Here is a 19,152-nt window from a genome sequence, read left to right as displayed (position 1 = left end):
TACTTTTTTGAAGGGATTATTACCCCCGGAAAAGCGATCCGTCAATCGACTAACAACCGGGTTCCTACTTACTACTGATAAACAGAGACGCACGCGTGTGTGTGTGTGTGTGTGTGGAGTAAGGAAACTTTTCCAACGTTTAGCCCAGCTGGGCGGGAATCAAACCCAGGTCCTCTTGCTGGCGAGGTGAGCACTCTAACAACTAATATCCAGGACTCCACGTTGCCAGGAAGCTTGATGGAGGTCAGGGATTTATTTATACAGCAGCGTGATGCTGAGATGCTGAGATGGGTAGATGGGAAGGTGAGGTATTGAGCTAATCTCTGACTGATAGCCACCTCCTACTATGCAATGGCAAGGCTTAGCCACAGGAGGGCGACAGTGAGCAACACCACCCTGGACACGAACCACAACAGTTATATAATAATCTCATCATCGAGGCCTCGCGGGAGCTTTACTGTGCAGTGTAGTGACTGTGCATTCTGTAAGCTGAGTCGAGAGGAAAGAGGAGCAAGAAAGAGGGGCTCAAGACACGTCTCACAGTGCTTTGGGCCACTGCCCACCCCCAGCTCACGTGCCCAATGTTTAATGTTTCGCCCACAAAATACAGTCAATTCGCTGTACAGTAAACTCCGTGAAGCGCTTTGAGACGTCTCACAGCAACCTGTACTCTCCCTCCGCTCAGCGGTCAGGCCTTTCAGCCTCTCTGTCCCCACCCACCCCTTGGAACTCCATCCCACATTCCCTCCTCTTCGCCCCCCCCCCTCCCTCGCCTCCTTCAAGGCACATCTCAAGACCCTCCTCTTCGACCAACTGCATACTTCGGTCACCCTCCAACCCCCACCCTCCCCGCCCTCCACCTCCTCCTGATCCCAACCCCCAGCTCGGGTCCAAATCCCTGACTGTCCAGCGCCTTGGGATGTCCTCCTGACGTGAGAGACGCCGTGTAAATGCCACGTTGTGCTGAGTTGTATAAAGCGCTGCATCAAATGTCAGGAATATCACCATTATTGATAATAACTTTTTAACATTTAAAATCACTTTCAAGACAAAGGAGCTGTAACCGGCGCCGGGTGCGAAATGCCTACGTTTTTATATCGGTGAATCCGGAGGATCGACTCGGTGTGTTTGACGGCTTTTTCCATCCCGCAGGACACACGTTCTTCACATTCTGGTAGGAGTAGAAGGATTTGGGGGCGGAGGTAGAAAGCAGAGAACTGTTGGGTAAACGAGAGGAATCTGCTGACGGGGTCTTGTATATATTGGGCGAGTGTCCCGATCCGAAGCTCGCAGGGCTGGGGGNAGAAACCCATCACAAGGTTGGTTCAGATGAATAATAATAATAACCCTCTCATTTGATACAGCGCCTTATCAGGTCTTCGAGACGTCTCAAAAGCGCATCACAGGATACACCGTAAAGTGAATTGACTGTTTTGTGGGTGAAACACGGCCGCCAACTGCACACAGCAGCGTCCCCACAAACAGCCGTGGATTAAGCAACCAAATTATTATTTTTTAGTAACATTTTTGGAAGGCGATGTGTAAATATATAAATGCAATCTGTTGTTGTTGCACTTCACATGAACGACATCGAGACTTATTTCAGGCGTGGAATCAAATGCAAAGATTAGAGATTATTACATTACTATTATATATAGATTATCCACCTCCCCCATCGGGCTTTCAGCCATTCTGGCCCCGCTTTCTGGAACTCCATCCCAGAGCCCACCTGATTCCCTCCCTCGCTCCATTCAAGCCACATTTGTAAACCCACCTCTCTGAACGTGCTTTAGTTCATTCTCCCCCCCACCCCCACTCCCGATGTGAACGGCACTGTGTAAGTGTAAATTACATTGCATTAACAATTAAGATTGTTACAACAATAATAATCCTTGCAGTTGACCCAGCGCCTTATCATGTCTTCGAAACGTCTCAAAGCGTTTCACAGGATACGCTGTAAAGTGTAGTGACTGTGTATTTTGTGGGCGAAATGCGGGAGCCAATTACGCCCAGCGACGTCCCCACAAACAGTAGTGGATTGAGTGACCAAATTAGCACTATTATTTTTTTTTGGAAGGGAATAATAACAAGGAATGAACAGATGTCGCTGTTACCTCAGCTGTGAATTTTCCGCGCCACTATTCACACCGAAGCCGGAGCTCATGTTCCTGGGAGCACAGTAGACTTTGGCCCTGAACCTATTCTGGTTGTTGGCGTGTAGCGCTGGCGAGGACTCTCTCCTCTTCTCCGAGTGGCCAGAGCTCCGGTCAGAGGTCCTGTTGCTATAGTCCTGCAGTCCGCAGTAAGTGGCGGAGGTGGGCATGGGTTTCTGGGATTTCTCTCTGCGGTGGCTGGGTCTGGCTGTAGCTGAGGTGTATGACCCTGGCCCGTACAGTGTGGTATCGATGCCACTGTCACTCGAGGTCGCCTTTACCGAGGCTTCGAGATCAGCTTCCAAATGCTCCGTGTTGTCAAACCAGCGCTCGTCACTGTGGCTGCTCGAGGCGTTGCTGGACAGGGTGTTGCTGCTGGACTGGCTGGAATAATGGTTGTCTCCCTGTTAACGGAAAAGTGGCACAAAAATCATAGAGAAAACATTATCCATGACAACAGCAGCAGCAACAAATTATACTTGTATAAGATCCTTCACGTCTGAAAGACATCCCTGAGCGCTGGACAGTGATAGATTATTACAGCACAAATATTGTAATAATCTTGCCCGATTGGCCTATCAAGCAGGCTCCGGCCTGCTCCACGTCCCCTGCCTGGTCCACCCCACCATCAACGGGTGGGCCTTCAGCTTCTCTGCCCCCACCCTCTGGAACAGTATTTATCGCCACCTCGAATGGGACTTGGAAATCGCTGACATTTTGACTGCCACAAACAGGAAAGTCTCGTCTCTTCAGAGCCACAGATCACAAATGGCTTCAAATTATATTTCAGTGCGGATTTCTCTCTCTCTCTCTCTCTCCCCTTCTCCCTCTCAGGAAAACGGATTTATATTGTCATTACTCAGACATTTGCACAAACACGGATTACAGTCAGTGGCCAAGCTCTCTCTCTCTCTCTCTCTTGTAAAAATGGGATCAAGCAAATGGCCTTTCTAAAGCAGTGCTAATCTCTTGGCAACAGCCAAGGGCCCAAAGCTGTGTCCAGCACACAAGCAGTTCGCAGACACGTGTCACGATGAGCTCAGCTCCACATTCCAGTCTGCGGCCTCTGCAAAGTGCAGCTGGCAGAAGGCGTGGAGTCCTGTGGGTCAGTGGTTAGAGTACCCGCCTCGCAAGCGAGAGGACATGGCTTGATTCCTGGCCCGGGTAGGGGCGAAATGTTGGGCAAGTTTCCTTATTCCACACACACACACGCCTCTGTTAAGGAACTGTAAGTAGGAACCCGGTTGTTAGTCGATTGGCAGATCACTTTTCCAGGGGTAATAATAACTTAAAAAAAAATTTGGTCACTCAATCAATGACTGTTTGTGGGACGCTGCTGTGCGCAATTGGCTGCTGCATTTCACCCACAAAAATATAGTCAATTCACTTTACAGTGTATCCTGTGAAGCACTTTCAGACATTTCAAAGACGCGATAAGGCGCTGTATCAAATGCAAGGATTATTTATTCTTATAGGGGTGGCCTGTCAGTTTGATTCAGCCTTAGAAGAAGGGGAGTAGGGCTGCATTGGGAGGATGGCTGCCTCAAAGCATTGTGCGTTCACAGTGAGAATGAGCCCTACAGAACCTGTGTGAGTGAATAATAATAATCCTTCCATTCGACACACGTCTTTGAGACGTCTCAAAGCGCTTCACAGGATACACTGTAAAGTGAATTGACTGTATATTTTGTGGGCGAAACGTGGCAGCCAATTGCGCACAGCAGCGTCCCACAAACAGCCGTGGATTGTGTGACCAATTTAAAGAATTTTTTTTAAAAGGAATTATTACCCCAGGAAAAGTGATCCGCCAATCGACTAACAACTGGATTCCTACTTACTGCTGGTAAACAGAAGCGTGTGTGTGTGTGGGTGGAATAAAGAAACTTACTTATACTGTAAAGTGGGCCTGGCAGGTCAGCCCCAGTTGGATATAAAAGTGAGACACTTACTTTGGAATGTCTGTTGGGGGAATCCTTGCCTGTTGCATCTTGTCTGGGGAGTCTTTTGTTAACGTTGTTCCCAGAGGTTGGGTAAACTTTGGACGCCGTCGGGACATGCCACAGGGGCTCTGAAAGGGATCGTGAAATTCAAACGTCAAATAACGCAATGCTTCATGCCAGCACAAGGGTGTGTAAGACTGGCTGTGGTTCAAACCCAACGTCTGATTCCCAACCGCACAAACAAAAGTAACAGCATGTTTAGTGCTTTGTAACACAAAGGGATTCAATTACTATCCTCCTTGGGGTGGGTGGGGTGGGGTGGGGGTGGGAAAGTAAGGGGGTCTCCTTGGAGCTGAACTGGCTCCAGGGTGACACGAGACAAAAATATAGATGCAGGAAATCTGGAATAAACGCAGAAGTGGCTGGGAACACGCAGCGGAGCTCTGACGAAAGGTCACGGACCTGAAACGTTCACTCATTTTTCCTCTCTCCATAGATGCTGCTTGACCTGACCTGCTGCGTGTTCCCTGCCACTTCTGTGTTGACTCCATGTTTGGCAATGGAATGTCAGTATTGAGCCAGCCCTTTGTGGCGGTCTCCAGTCCGGTTCCTGAGCCAGTTTGGCTCATCGGCAGGACCTGGAAGGGCAGACCAGTCACTGGGGGCAGTGAATCTTCCCACTCAGCTCCTGTTATCCCCGCAAGCCAAAGCCCTAAAGGGTAGCATGGTCCTAGCTGGTAGAGCACGCCGCCGAGGCGAGGTGACCGTAGGCACTGGTCGAAGAGGAAGGTCTTCAGGCGCGATCTGAAGTTGGGAGGGGGGGCAAGGCGGAGGGATAGATCATCTAAGCAGCAAGTGTAAGGTCCCAGCAGTTAAGGGGTTAACCTCGCTGTACAAAAACACAGCTGCAGAGGAACTAAAGGGCCTTTTACTCTTCCCAGCCCCAAAGTACACACCTCAGCTGTTTTCTAGAACATAATAGCACATGGACCACACACACGCACTGCTCTGACACAGTTACTCTTTAATGTAAAAATTAATGTTTTTTTTAATAAAAGATTACAGTATATAAACACACACACACATAAATATATATATATATAATATATATATAAAAAAACACACACAATTGAGCAAGTCCAGGTCACAGCTGCCGACAAAGTGAGACAGAGGGATTTTTCGAAAGTGTTGAAAGTCGCAGGGTCTGAACACAGCTCTCCGGTGGGGTTGTACCCCATAATTAAGGTTAACTTCAACCCATGACTGTTTGTGGGACAATGCTGTGCGCAATGAGGACATGAAAGCCCGCACGCAGGTCAATAACAATAACAATCTTTGCATTTGACCCGGCGCCTTATCAGTCTTTTGAGACGTCTCAAAGCCCTTCACAGGATATGCTGTAAAGTGCAGTGACTGTATATTTTGTGGGAGAAAAGCGGCAGCCAATTGCGCACAGCAGCTGTGGATTGAGTGATCAATTTTATTATTATTTATTCATTTTATTGAAGGGATTCAGTACCGGGTTTGATGCGTTCCATCGTGCTCTCCTGGCTTGTCAATCCTCCGGAAGAAGAATCTCCACTCGACATCACCTCATCTCTGCTGTGGTATTCGTAAGGTGGGAGCGGGCGCAGACCAGGCTGCCCAAACCTGTTGGGAAACGCACAGAACGTCAACTGTGATTTAACAGGTCACAAGCGTTGTGGAGTGAGTGGTTGGAGCACTCTACTCGCAAGCGAGAGGAACTGGATTTGATTCCGGGGCGGGTGAAACCTTAGGCAGGTTTCCTTACTGCACACACATGCCCGCCTCCGTTTACCTAGTTGTAATAAGTAGGAACCCGGCTATTGGTCAATTGGCAGATCGCTTTTCCGGGGGTAAAAAATGAAGACTAAATCATTTGCAGGTCTAACGTACGTTCACTAACCTTTTAGAAGCTGATTCTATCGCTCGTTTGTTACAAACAGCACACAGCAATAACCTCTGGCGCCATCAATTGTCATCTTAAGACTAACGTCCTCAACAGTTAAAATTCACAGCACTCCGAATATTATAGAGCACAACTTTATACAGATAATTGCTCTTTAATATATTACACGGCATCTTTTCTCCAATTGGCAGCCCTCAAGGTCTGTGTGCCTTTCTTGAGTTAGTCAACCACCAGTATCTATAATCCCCTCATAGGAAAAGCTCTACTCCTTGGGGCGTTCTCCCGACGTGAAAGGCACCACTTGGTTCACCCACAATAAATCAACAAGGTTTCCTTATAGAATCATAAGAATCTTACAGCACAGAAGGAGGCCATTCGGCCCATCGTGCCTTTGCTGGCTCTTTGGAAGAGCCACCAACTTGCCTCAAATATGCAGTCACTATACTCCACAGTATACTCCACACTATACTCCGCTGTATCAAATGCAAGAATTATCAGATTAGATCATTTATAATATCAGGTCAAACAGGTGCAACAAGAAATGAAAACAAAAACAGAAGTGGCCGGGAACACTCAGCGGGTCAGGCAGCATCCATGGAGAAAGGAAAGTGAGTCAACGTTTTGGGTCCACGACCCTTCATCAGAACTCAAGCAAAAGATGCAATAAGAAATGATGCAGATTCCTTTGCCTCTGGCATTTCATCCGCCACCTCACACCTGAATGACTCAACTGAGCTGCTGTTCATAACGTGTGGGGAGGTGAGTCATCATTAACACGAATGAAAAAAAGCCCCAAAAAGCAATAATAATTTGGTCACTCAACCCACGACTGTGTGTGGGGGGACGCTGCTATGCGCAATTGGCTGCCGCGTTTCGCCCAGAAAATACACAGTCACTGCACTTTACAGTATATTACGTGAAGTGCTTTGAGACGTCTAGAAGACTTACTGCTAGGTAAACAGAGGCGTGTGTGTGGAGTAAAGTAAGGAAACTTGCCCAACGTTTCACCCGGGTCGGAATCGAACCAAGGTCCTTCTCGCTTGTGAACTGAGTGCTCCAACCACTAAGCAACATTGCCCTATATCTGGAATGGAGTGCGCACTCTCTCTATACCACGGCTTCCCTCACCCCCACTAGAGGGACAGACGTGGCTAACTTAATTCTGGAGAACCAAGGTTTGGGGGCAGCCCAGAGTGTGCGTTGGGGTAACTGCTGGAGTCTAACCAGCTAAAAACAATTTGTCACTAAGAGCGCTGTCTGACAAGCCTCTCACTGCCTCCCACCCTGGAGGATACAAAACTTAATTAAATACAAGTTGTTATAAAAGAACTATCTTGGGTGCACAAAGCCATTTCCTCTGGTAGAATACCTCATTGTACGTGGTCTCAACTCTTGTATCTAATCCAGTAATCTGAGGGTGGTTTCAATCTCTGCAGAAATGTTTTTTGGATTTCAAAGGAGCAATGTTGTATGGTCTATACAATTGGAGGTTGGATAGTTTTACCTGTATGGCATTCTTTAAAGAAACTGTACACTATTAAGAGTCTTCCAGGGTAAATATAGAGGGTTCAGTGCAGCTTCACCCTGGTTGGAATGTGTTGTTTGGGTACCAGCCAAATACCATGGAATAATGACACACCCAGGAGTGAGACTGAAGCTTCAGGACTACATATTAACCAGGAATTAATTTATGGCCTAATATGTTAAAGCTGCCTCTCAGATGCAAAGTAACATTTACATATGTCGTCCCGATGACAAGTCACTGGGGGCAGGAAATACTCCCACTCAGCTCCTATTAACCCTGGAAGCCAAACCCCCTAACGGGCAGGGTGGTCCTAGCTGGACAAGCAGCGGGAAAGCTTGGCCAGTAAGTGCTCTCAATGGGCAAGTTATGTGGTTTTAACTGGTTAGACTCCAGCAGTTACCTCAACATACACTCAAAGCCCTGGCTCTCGCCAACCTGCGCCTAATCCTCTCCGGAATTAGGTAAGCAGGATGCATCCCTCTAGGGATTTGTATTTGAAAACAGACAATAGAACGACAGAACCTTACAAAAATAACAATAATAATAATTCTTGCATTTGATATAGCGCCTTATCACGTCATTGAGATGTCTGAAAGCGCTTCACAGAATAGACTGTAAAGTGACTTGGCTGTGTTTTTGAAGGCGGACTTTGTGGGGCACTGCTGTGCACATTCGCCCACAAAATAAACAGTCACTACACTATCAAATGCCAGGATTAGTATTCTTATTCTTGCGTAGCTTTGATCTGACCCGCTTGACTGACTGACCAGCTGGTCTGTTTAACGTCATCCCTACCTGTCTGGAGGGACTTTGTGTCGACTGGACTGACCCCCTCCAGAGCCAGGAGACGAGAAACTACTAGAGGGATTGCGAAATGTAGGAATCCTTTCGACCACGGCCGGCGATGCTGTATTGTACATCATCTCTGGGAAACTGACGGGTCTGGAACGCAAGAGGAACGAGCGACACAGTTTTGGTTAAAATGGGTTCTTAGAATCAAAGAGATTTCAGCACAGAAATAGACCACGAGGCATAAAAGCACCTGTAAGGTGTACAGTCGAGGCCTGTAGCTCAGTGGTTAGCGCACTCGCCTCGCAAGCGAGAAACCTGGGGTCGATTCCTGGGAGGACAGGGCGAAACGTTGGGCAAGTTTCCTTACTCCAAACACACGCCTGTGTTTACCCAGCAGTAAGTAGGAACCCGGTTGTTAGTCGACTGGCGGATCCCTTTTCCAGGGGTAATAATCCCTTAAAAAAATAAGAAGAAATTGGTCTCTTCAATCCACGGGACAGACGCTGCTGTGCGCAATTGGCTGCCGCGTTTCGCCACAAATATACAGTCAATTCAAAGTCGCTGTGTCAACGTTGTTTTGTATTGCGTATGTTCATATGGAAGTACTCTCCTCAGCAGGCATGTGGTCGGGCCAACAGTCAACAGAACCAACATCTCCTTCCACTTAAAGAGCGTTCTGCGTGTTGCCTTTGATCTCATTCCTTATTAGAAGGATTAGTTTTGTAGGATTAGGAGGAACGCTTTTTTTTCTTTCTTTAGAAGCACGAACAAGGCCCAAAGGGGAAGAAAAGCGAGCTGTGTAAAGTTAAGAGACTGAGCCAGAACCAGTACAGAGACGACGTGGGGAGAGCATTGCTGTGAGACAGGCGGCCCTCACACAAGCCACACACACATACAGCACCAACAAACAAAATTACATTTGTGTAGCGCCTTTCATGTCGGGTTCCAGCAAAGGCTGGTAAATGCCAACACAACAGCACTGAGCACAGCAATTTGCCCACAGCCCTTTACAGAATGAGGCTGGAATTTGAATGGAGGTTCAAGCAGCAAGCAGCCAATTGACGCTAGTCTCTGGAAAGTTTACGGTTGGTTTTGCTGAGGAGAATATACAAGGCACGATAAAGTGGGACGAAAATTTCATTTCTCTTTTAAATCGTGGTTGGGGGGATGGAAGGAAGGATCCCCTTCACATCTACCTGAATCAGAAGGCCTCTGCTTACCTAGTTTTATTCGATCGTCGGATCGCTTTCCGGGGATAACAATCCCTCCGCACCCCCAAATAAAATTGGGTCACTCAATCCATAACTCGTTTGGGGGACACTGCTCTGCATTACTGGCTGCCGCATTTCGCCCACAAAATACACAGTCACTGCACTTTACACTATATATCCTGTGAAGCACTTTGAGACGTCTCGACAATGATAACGCGTTGTATCAAATGCAAGGATTACTATTATTTGATGGTTTTGCTCTCAATTCGGATTTGCTTACCTCTTGCTGTTCTTGGCCTGTGGATCGCTGTACGGGACAGGGGTTGCTTGCTTGTGAGATCGGTTCAGTGTTTGGTGACTAGTCCCGGCCCATCGCTGGGACTGAGTGCTGCTTTGGGAGTCTGCACTGCTCCAGTGTAGGGCGTTGCTGCGATAAGGTGGTCTCAGGCCAGGGGGTATGCTTTCATTCTCACCCTTATTATCCAAAGTGTGCATCTCAAACAATTCAGAGCAGCCCCTGCAGGAGTCAGAGAGAAAGATTTATAGAGAACGAACAAAGACAGCAATCTCATTACCTGATATAACACCTTATCACTTCGAGAGGTCTCAAAGCGCTTCACAGATACTGTAAAATGAATTGACTATGTTTTGTGAGCAAAACGTAGCAGCAAATTGCCGATAGCAGCGTCCCACAAACAGTCGTGGATTGACTGACCAAATCGTTTTTTTTTTGAAAGGATCATTAACCCCGGAAAAGCAATCCCCCAATTGACTAACAACGAGGTTCCAACATACTGCTTGTAAACAGAGGCGTGTGGAGTAAGGAAACTTGCCCAACGTCTTGCCTTGACCCGGCCGTGAATCAAATCCAGGTCCCCTCACTTGCGAGGCGAGTGCTCTAACCACTGAGCTACAGGACTCCACGATAAAACCAAGTAACAATTCGACAAATACAAAATCTGAGCACATTGAGGGGCATTTAGCAGAATTTATACAGCAAGAGTAATAGTGTGTGTGTGGCACAAAGCCCCTAACCAATCCCTATTTCTCTTGTGCTTCTCCTTACAAGCAGAATACCTCAGCCACCTAGAATCTGGATACCTCTCTGTTACTACAGCAAGGATTGGATCCCAGGATTCGCGAAGGAGCTCCAATAAGACAACCAAAACTCAAGCGGCTGATGAAAAGCCTTTAGAAAATGACTCCCGGTTCAAGGTCAGGCTGTGCACAGTGAAGGAAAGAGAGTGCCCACATTCCTGCTTTTCAAAAAGCAGCTCAAAAGAATACCACCATTTATCAGGCTCAAAGAGAACGCCAATAGAAATTAGTTTTAATTTATTATGGGGACAGCAAGAGGACGAGGTGGACTGGCTATTTCCGGCTCTGGCTCTTCATCAAAGGAAACTTATTGTTTGAACTGAATAATTTGCTTGTAAAATTTAATTCAGTCGAGGCAGACATGAGTTTAAGCATAGATGGAGTGCTTCACAACAAACAATCCCTTCCCCAGAGAGCGAGCAAGTGCACACACAGCATGTGCTGCCCCTGGGCATTTAACAAAACATGTTGAAGGTGAATGCAACGTGGAGTCCTACAGCTCAGTGGGTAGAGCGTTCGCCTGGCAAGTCAGAGGGCCTGGGTTTGATTTCCGGTCATGGTGAATCGTTGGGCAAGTTTCCTTAATCCACACACACCCCTCTGTTTACTTAACAGTAAGTAGGAACCCGACTGTTAGTCGATTGGCAGATCGCTTTTCCGGAGGTAATGATTCCTTCAAACAAAATAAATATTATTTGTTCACTTCAATCCACGGCTGTTTGTGGGGACGCTGCTGTGTGCAATTGGCTGCCGCGTTTCGCTCACAGAATATACAGTCAATTCACTTTACATTATATCTTGTGAAGCGCTTTCAGGCGCCGTATGAAATGCCAAGATTATTATAAATGATAGCTAAAGCATGGATGGAGTGCTTCGCAACAAACATTTCCTTCCCTGGAGAGCGACCCAGTGCACACACAGTATGTGCTGCCCCAAGGCACTTCCCAGAGCATGTGCAATGCCAGAGGCAATGGGAATAGATTTCCTGCTGTTCTCCTGAGGGGAAACAAATTCCAATGAGCCGTTCTCATATTGCCTTCAGCAATGTCAACTCCTAATAGCTGATTATTTCCCATTATTATGTTCCCATGCCACATAATACTCCACGGAGTTTTTTCCCCATTGCAGGTGGGGGGGGCGAGGGGGCAGGATTCAAATTCAACTGATCTTAACCTGTGAAATTTTATTTTACATTATTTAAAAATGCCATCGTTGCGATGAAATCTTTACCGTCCACCAGAAAATAGGCGGACGGGACCTCGGTTTGAGGTCTCATCTGAAGGACGGTGTCTCCGACAATGCGGGGCTTTCCCAATTCTTCGTTGAAGCACCTCATCGGCCAAATAAAGTATGAGAAATTGTAGCAACGTCAAGGCAAGCGTATTGTGCACCGTAAAGTGGGCGTTCGATTCTTAAAGACACAAACCTCCCCTGGTAATCCTAAAAGGATGTCAGTTACCTCCTCAACTGCAGCTTTCCAACTTATAAATGCCCACAAAATACTCAGTCAACAATCTTTACAGTGTATCCTGTGAAGCGCTTTCAGGCATCCCGAAGACATGATAAGGCGCTGTATCAACTGCAAGGATTATTATAATAATTATTATGACAGAAAGAAAGAAAACCCTTCTCAGTGGGCACTTGCTTAAATTACTTGAAAAGCTCAGAAAGTTGCGGTCAAATTTAAATTGCATATCCTCTTTTCGCTTACCCTTTCCCTCTTCCCTCACCCATTAATAAACTGGAATATCCTGCCTGCTGGTTCTTTCACACTTGTGTTCTCTAGGAACGATCAGAATTATTAAATGTGGCAGGAGAACGTTCAAGTCATTATTACTCTAACACTGAGTGAGAAAGAGACAGAGAGAGATCAAGAGGGAGAGAGAGACACACACATACCTCTTACCCAACTGCAACAATCATACTGGTCTCACTGCTTCAAAGAACAGCATCATTCTCTGGCTCTATCGAAGCATGGAACACGGAATATTTTCGCAAGTGGCATCGTAGCATTTCCAGCTTTAGATGACCTGGAATTCCCTGTGAGAAGGTGCTGACAATCCTACCGTTTTTCTGAACTGGGGGTTAGGGGAGGGGGTGGTAATTCTGAAGCCACAGTACTTTCTCTGTGGCATCCAACTTTAAAGGAAGTCGACATTGAATACTTTTGAGATTGTGAAATCACAAGTCTGATTGTCAGGTTCAGTTCTCTCTCAATCAGGTCATGAGTTACACCAAACCCAAAGTAAACCCAAGCTGCCCCAACATGCCTTCCGTAATCGCTCTGAAGCCGCAGGTAGGTGTGGTCGGAGGGATGATCAGCACATTAAAGCTACATTATGCCAGAACTTTTGTACGAATGATATCTCGACCCTGCATTCAAGATGAGCTACAAAACACATAGAAATGGGACTATTCCCTTTAAAATAAACAGATTTAAAAGCAAACCGGTTCAGCAGTTTTGTTCCTTGTGCTTTTTAATTCCTTGTCCTGGAGTCAGGGTACCAGGCAGGTCAGGGCAGTGAGTTTCCTTACTCCACAAGCCTCTGTTTACCTAGCAGTAAGTAGGATCCCGGTTGTTAGTCGATTGGCTAATAATTGGGTCACTCAATCCACGGCTGTTTGTGAGACGCTACTGTGAGTAATTGGCTGCTGCGTTTCACCCACAAATTCTAAAGTCAATTCACTTTACAGTAAATTCTGTGAAGCGCTTTGAGACGTCTCAAAGACGTGATAAGGCACTGTATCAAATGCAAGGAACATTTATTACTTCGCCCACAAATATACGGTCAATTCACTTTACAGTCTATTCTGTGAAGCGCTTTGAGACGTCGAGAAGACGCGAAAAGCACTGTATCAAATGCAAGGATTATTATTATTATTATTACCCACCCCACCCCTTCCACCCCTCCTAACCTCAATCCCCAGCTCAGGTGCGGGATCCCTGACTGTCCAGTGCCTTGGGACGTCCTCCTGAAGTGAAAGGCGCTTTACAAACTGATTTGTTGTTGTTGTTGAATGCAAGTCAACACACACTAAACCAACTGCTTAAATTTCCAGATCAGCTCAAACCCTTGACGTGTTCCTGACCTAAAACCTGTAGCTCACGCACAAGTTACGCTGCACTGGCTATGGTTTGTGAATAAACACTAACTGCTTTGCAGAGACTAACTGGAGGAAAACAAAGCGTTCAGCTCCACCCAGGTTCCTCACCCTTTGAGCAGAGGATAGTCTAGCAGTGCAGACAAGTAGTAATTAATCTGTCACACATCCCACCATCAATTATGTAGCAAAACATAATGGTACAGAGGGGAAACTGGCAGTGTTTTAAGTGGAAGTCCCCTGAGGAGAGACCTAGTTAATCCAATCAGGCGTTAAACAAACTCTCAAAAGGTCATTGATTCTGCACTTAAAGCTCACGCATACACTGCGAACGTCCCAGACTGCAGAGGGTTCGATAGAGAGCGAACACAACCTTTCCCTTTAAGGGGAACGCATTGCACTTTTGTGCTGCTTCCTTCTTCTCTAGACATCGATTCAGCTTTGACTGGTTGTAGTATCAATAATAATCCTTGTATTTGATACAGCGCCTTCTCACGCACGTCGTTGAAAGGCTTCAAAGCGCTTCACAGAATATACTGTAAAGTGAACTGACTGTGTATTTTGTGGGTGAAACGCCAATTGCGCACAGCAGCGAACAGGATTGAGCGAACAATTTTTTTTGGGGGGGATTATGACACCCGGAAAGTGATCCGCCAATCGACTAACAACCGGGCTCCTATTTATTGTTAGGTAAACCGAGGCGTGTGGAGTAAGGAAACTTGCCCGGGATAAACCCTTTTACTTGCGCTGGATTGTAATTCGAGCAAAATAACGTGCAACAACCACAACAACTTGCATTTCCCAGAGCGCTTGACAGTGGCGTAGCACGATGCCGAGCCAGGGGGAACGGGAGGTGACTGCAGGCACGGTCGAATAGGAAGGTCTTGAGGCACGAGCTGAAGGTGGGGGCCAGGCGGAGGGAGGGATAGCGGGAGAGTGCGCGTCAGAACTGGAAACGGGGGTGGAATAAAAAGCTAGAATCCACAAGCTGCCTGATCTCAAGCCCTTTGCAGAGGGACAGAGTGTGGTTAAAGAGCAAGTGAAATTGGATTTAAAGAGAGTTATTTCTGGACCGGGCTGCTTGTCTTGAATTTAAGATCTTTGCCAAAAGAAAGCAAGGGAGAGAGATTAAGAGATTTGTCTTTTTAAAAGACATACTCGAGGGGCGTTTACGTGTGGAATCACCGACTACCATTCCCGGTGGAAGCAGAATTCAGCAAAGCTTCTAAAATCAGACAAAGATTTGAAAGGGAAAGTATGAAAGGGATGTGGGGGACAGGAGAGGATGTGGGACTATCCGCATAGCATATTCGGGCAGAGGCAAATGGTCTATTTGCTGTCAAACTCTTTCTAATTCCGTGACTTCCAGGGACCAGTTTGGCCCGAGGTGCATTGCCAGGAAACAAGACTCTGCAGCGCTGAGGCTTGTATGTGAGTTTCTATTATGCAGGAGTGATCCCCACATCAATTAACTTCACATTTGTGCTGAACAAGAGAAGTAAAGAGCTTCCTTAGATCTCTTCCAGCAGTGGTTGTGCTTCACGTCTTTAATTGTGCCAACTAAAACCTCTTTTCTTATTGTGCGTTTTTCCCCCTGCTGGGACAAGCCAACACGAGCCTGAGTGCACCACACAGGTCAAAAGCAGCTTTGTGCTTTCAGACTTAAAGACGGCAAAGCAAACAAGTCGCAGTAAAAAGAGGCAACAGAATGCCTTAGCCGATCCCTTTGTCAGGGCACAGCAGCTTCAACTGGCTCCACGCAGACTACAAAAAAAAATATTGATTTGGTCACTCAATCCCTTGTTTGTGGGGGACGCTGCTGTACGCAATTGGCTGCCGCGTTTCACCCACAAAATATACAGTCAATTTGCTTTACAGTGTGTCCTGTAAAGCGCCTCAATGACATGTTAAGGCATCCCACCTACACATGGAAATCTCAGCTTGTTGGAATGGAATGCGCTCTCTCTCTCTCTTCCTAGAGGGACGCATCCTGACCCAATTCCATATTAGGCCGAGGTTGGCGAGAGCCAAGACTTGGGGGACCCCAGAGGGTGCATTGGGGTGACTGCTAGAGTCTAACCAGCTAAAAGCACACTCTGGAGTCCCCAAGCCTTGGATCTTGCCAAACTGCATCTAATACTCTCTGAAGTTAGGTAAGCAGAGTGAGTCCCTCCAGATGCACATTCCATCCTGACAATCTATCTCTGGGGTTTCCATGCGGAGGTGGGATGCGTGGAATTCTCAGTTGGGTTTGGAGACTGTCAGACACCCGGCTGACCCTCAAAAAACATTGTTTAAAATGATGAAAATGCTTGAAAGAGTTAATCATGGAAAACCTCTTTCTGCTTGTAAGGGATTCAAGGACAAGAAAGGGCATGAATTAAAAATTGTGACGAGGTGAGTAACAATAATATATATATATCTAAATAAAGATATTCAGAAGACCTTCTCTCTAAGACATGTCAGGGTGTGGGGAGATTTGGCTGTTGGGTCAGAGCACAGACAACCGGGACAATTAATAAGTAGACAAGCACATGCAAAGAAAGAGTATTAGAGGGCATGAGAAATTTAAATCAGAGTTGGATGGCTTCCTGGAGAAGCAAACTCTGAAATTGAGAGGCCCTGCTTTTGCTCTCCCCCTCCCCCCCACCTGACGGTGACTATTTCAGATTCAACCGCAGACCAGAGAAAGTGTACAGGGTGTCCACAAACTCCCCTCACTCCATTTTTTTTATCTACAGTGCACTGACCAACAACTGAAACATAATAATAATTATAATAATGCATTTATTACAGTGCCTCATCACGTCTTTGTGACGTCTCAAAGCGCTTCACAGAATATACTGTAAAGTGACTATAATAATCCTTGCATTTGATATAGCGCTTTTCACGTCGGGAGGACGTCCCAAAGCGCTTCACAGAACACACTGTAAAGTGAATTGACTGTACATTTGTGGGCGAACGCGGCAGCCAATTGCGCACAGCAATGTCCCACAAACAGTCGTGGATTGAGTGACCAAATTATTATTATTATTTTGAAGGGATTATTACCTCCGGAAACTGAGCTGTCAATCGATTCCTCCTTACTGCTAGGTTATCAGAGGCGCGTGTGTGGAGTGAGGAAATTTGCCTAAAGTTTTACCCTTCCCCCAGAATTCACTCTTTCCCAGTCCTGATTTCACTGTTAGCAATTATCCTGCCTTATTGTCACTGATCTTTATCCAGAAATAACTGTTTGTGAGATGGTGCCGGTGCAGATTAGTTGCTATGTTTGCCTTTGATAACAACATTCACTTCATTTCTCATTAATATCATTCTGTAAAGCGAGTCTTTCCATGAAAGGTGGTGCATAAAGTTGTTATAAAATTCAACTCACAGCAGTTCCAAATCTGACCTTGAGTCACTCTTTGACTGTTTATGGTAAAGTAAAAGACAACAACAGTGGATAATTAGACCCAAACTGCTGCATACACCTGCACAGATCGATTCTGCACCACACTATTGCTGTAGTGTTCAAACTTAGCGTCAACAGGGACTGCAGACATACAGGAAACTCACTCCAGTGGGTAGATAATAATCCTTGCATTTGATATAGTGCCTTATCACGTCTTTGAGACGTCTCAAAGCGCTTCACAGAATATACTGTAAAGTGAATTTACTGTATATTTTGGAGCAAAATGCAGCAGCCAATTGTGCACAGCAGATAAGACAGATCCAAGACATCAGATCACATTTAAAATTATACTGGCTGACCAAATTAAGAATGCTAACTAGTTTTGATACACTCTGGATTCTCCCACAAAATGTACATCAATTCATTTTGCAGTGTATTCTGTGAAGCGCTTTGGGACGTCCCGAAGAAGTGATAAGGCGCTGTATTAATTGCAAAGATTATTATTATTATTGTTCTCAATTGTGAGGTGGGCTGCAGTGGAAAGGTTGGCAAGGGATAGGTTGGACTATGAGATCAGTCAGAAGGCTGCTCTAGTTACAAGCAAACTGTATTATGAACAATCTTAAGGAGCAGATAAAGTCTTTCTTATCAGGAAAACGTATAACTGAAGCTTGTAATCTAATACAATGTTCTGCCAGAAGGTGTTATAAAGGAAGGTAGAGGACTAGAGAGGGCCATTGTTTAACTCGCCAGCCTCACCGTCTGTCTGGGTTACCTTTCCCTCATTTTTGTACAGTAGTTAACTTTAAACACTCTGTTCACAGGCCCTGACCATACTTATAAATTCTGGAGTCCTGTAGCTCAGTGGTTAGAGCACTCGGCTCGCAAGCGAGAGGACCTGGGTTCGATTCCTGGCAGGGTGAAACTTTGGGCAAGTTTCCTTACTTACTTACTGTTTACTGTTTAACTAGCAGTAAGTAGGAATCCAGTTCTTAGTTGCTTGGCGGATCGAGCCAGGGCAAGGTGAAATTTTTTCACAGAATCTCATAGCACAGAACGAGGCCATTCGGCCCATCGTGCCTGTACCGGCTCTTTGAAACAGCTACCAACTAGTTCCACTCCCCCCGCTCGTACCCAATACCCTGCAATTTCTTTCTTTTGAGTAAATAACCAATTCCCGTTTGAAAGCTACTAGCGAATCTGCTTCCACCACCCTTTCAGGCAGTGCGTTCCAGACTGTAATAATTCTCTGGGTAAAAATAATTTCGCCCCTCTGCTTTTAACCTTAAAAATTAGTTCTCTTCGATTTCTGAACTCGACAGGGAGAACTGTTGACGGAATTTGGGAAACTGGGTTGAAGTTACTGAGGTTGACCATACGAGGGAGACAAATTAATATTCATGCCTGAAAGGTTAATGAAAGATCTGCCGAGAATCAATTCGGCTCCCATCACGCTGTCGGACTACAGACCTGATCCCTGCTAGTTCCACACCAAAATCATCAGCACTGTTTGGAGGAGGACAGGGGACACTGAGTCAGCAAAAATAGAAAGAATTAAAAATGGAGATGAATAATTTTTCATAGGCTTAACAATAATCCTGGCGTGTAATATAGTGCCACGTCTTTGAGACGTCTCAAAGCGCTTCATAGAATATACTGTAAAGTGTAGTGACTGTATTTTGTGGGCGAAACGCAGCAAGCTGGAGGCTCGTTCCTTGCTGTCTTACCTGCGTGGTTTGCCATCCTCGTGAGGTGGGATGATCACCACTTTGACGGTCACGGACGTCCGCAGGAGATCGATCATCTGTTCGTGAGTGAGCGTGACGATAGCAACCTTGCAGATCTCTACCAGCCTGCTCCCCTGACGCAGGCCGGCTTGCCAGGCAAACCCATAGTCTTCCACCTCCGCCACCGTCCCGTCAAACTTCACATGGAATCCAAGCTGCCCGAGACCATTCCTCCTCAGCGTCATATCAACGGTTTCACATCCTTCAGTCACAACCTGTG

The 19,152-nt window shown here is 46.2% G+C and overlaps 1 protein-coding gene across 3 annotated transcripts in view; it reads right to left on the bottom strand.

Annotated features, from left to right (window-relative positions):
* Nucleotides 1-19,152, bottom strand: part of sipa1l3 (signal-induced proliferation-associated 1 like 3) — a 99,287-nt gene that overhangs the window by 6,162 nt on the left and 73,973 nt on the right. For 2 of the 3 annotated variants that reach the window (XM_042345419.1, XM_042345418.1), the window contains exons 10-16: nt 18,873-19,147; nt 9,832-10,068; nt 8,344-8,490; nt 5,613-5,743; nt 4,103-4,221; nt 2,115-2,557; nt 1,089-1,295 (exon numbers count right to left, since the gene is read on the bottom strand). In XM_042345419.1, coding sequence (XP_042201353.1) covers nt 1,089-1,295; nt 2,115-2,557; nt 4,103-4,221; nt 5,613-5,743; nt 8,344-8,490; nt 9,832-10,068; nt 18,873-19,147 — 1,559 coding nt within the window. The remainder of the gene's footprint in view (nt 1-1,088; nt 1,296-2,114; nt 2,558-4,102; nt 4,222-5,612; nt 5,744-8,343; nt 8,491-9,831; nt 10,069-18,872; nt 19,148-19,152) is intronic. The other variant, XM_042345420.1, reaches the window with a different exon arrangement.

This window comes from Callorhinchus milii, unplaced genomic scaffold (assembly GCF_018977255.1).
Source record: "Callorhinchus milii isolate IMCB2004 unplaced genomic scaffold, IMCB_Cmil_1.0 Scaffold45, whole genome shotgun sequence".
Taxonomy (NCBI): domain Eukaryota; kingdom Metazoa; phylum Chordata; class Chondrichthyes; order Chimaeriformes; family Callorhinchidae; genus Callorhinchus; species Callorhinchus milii.
Note: the sequence above shows the minus strand (reverse complement) of the source record. Positions and strands in the feature narration are given on the sequence as shown.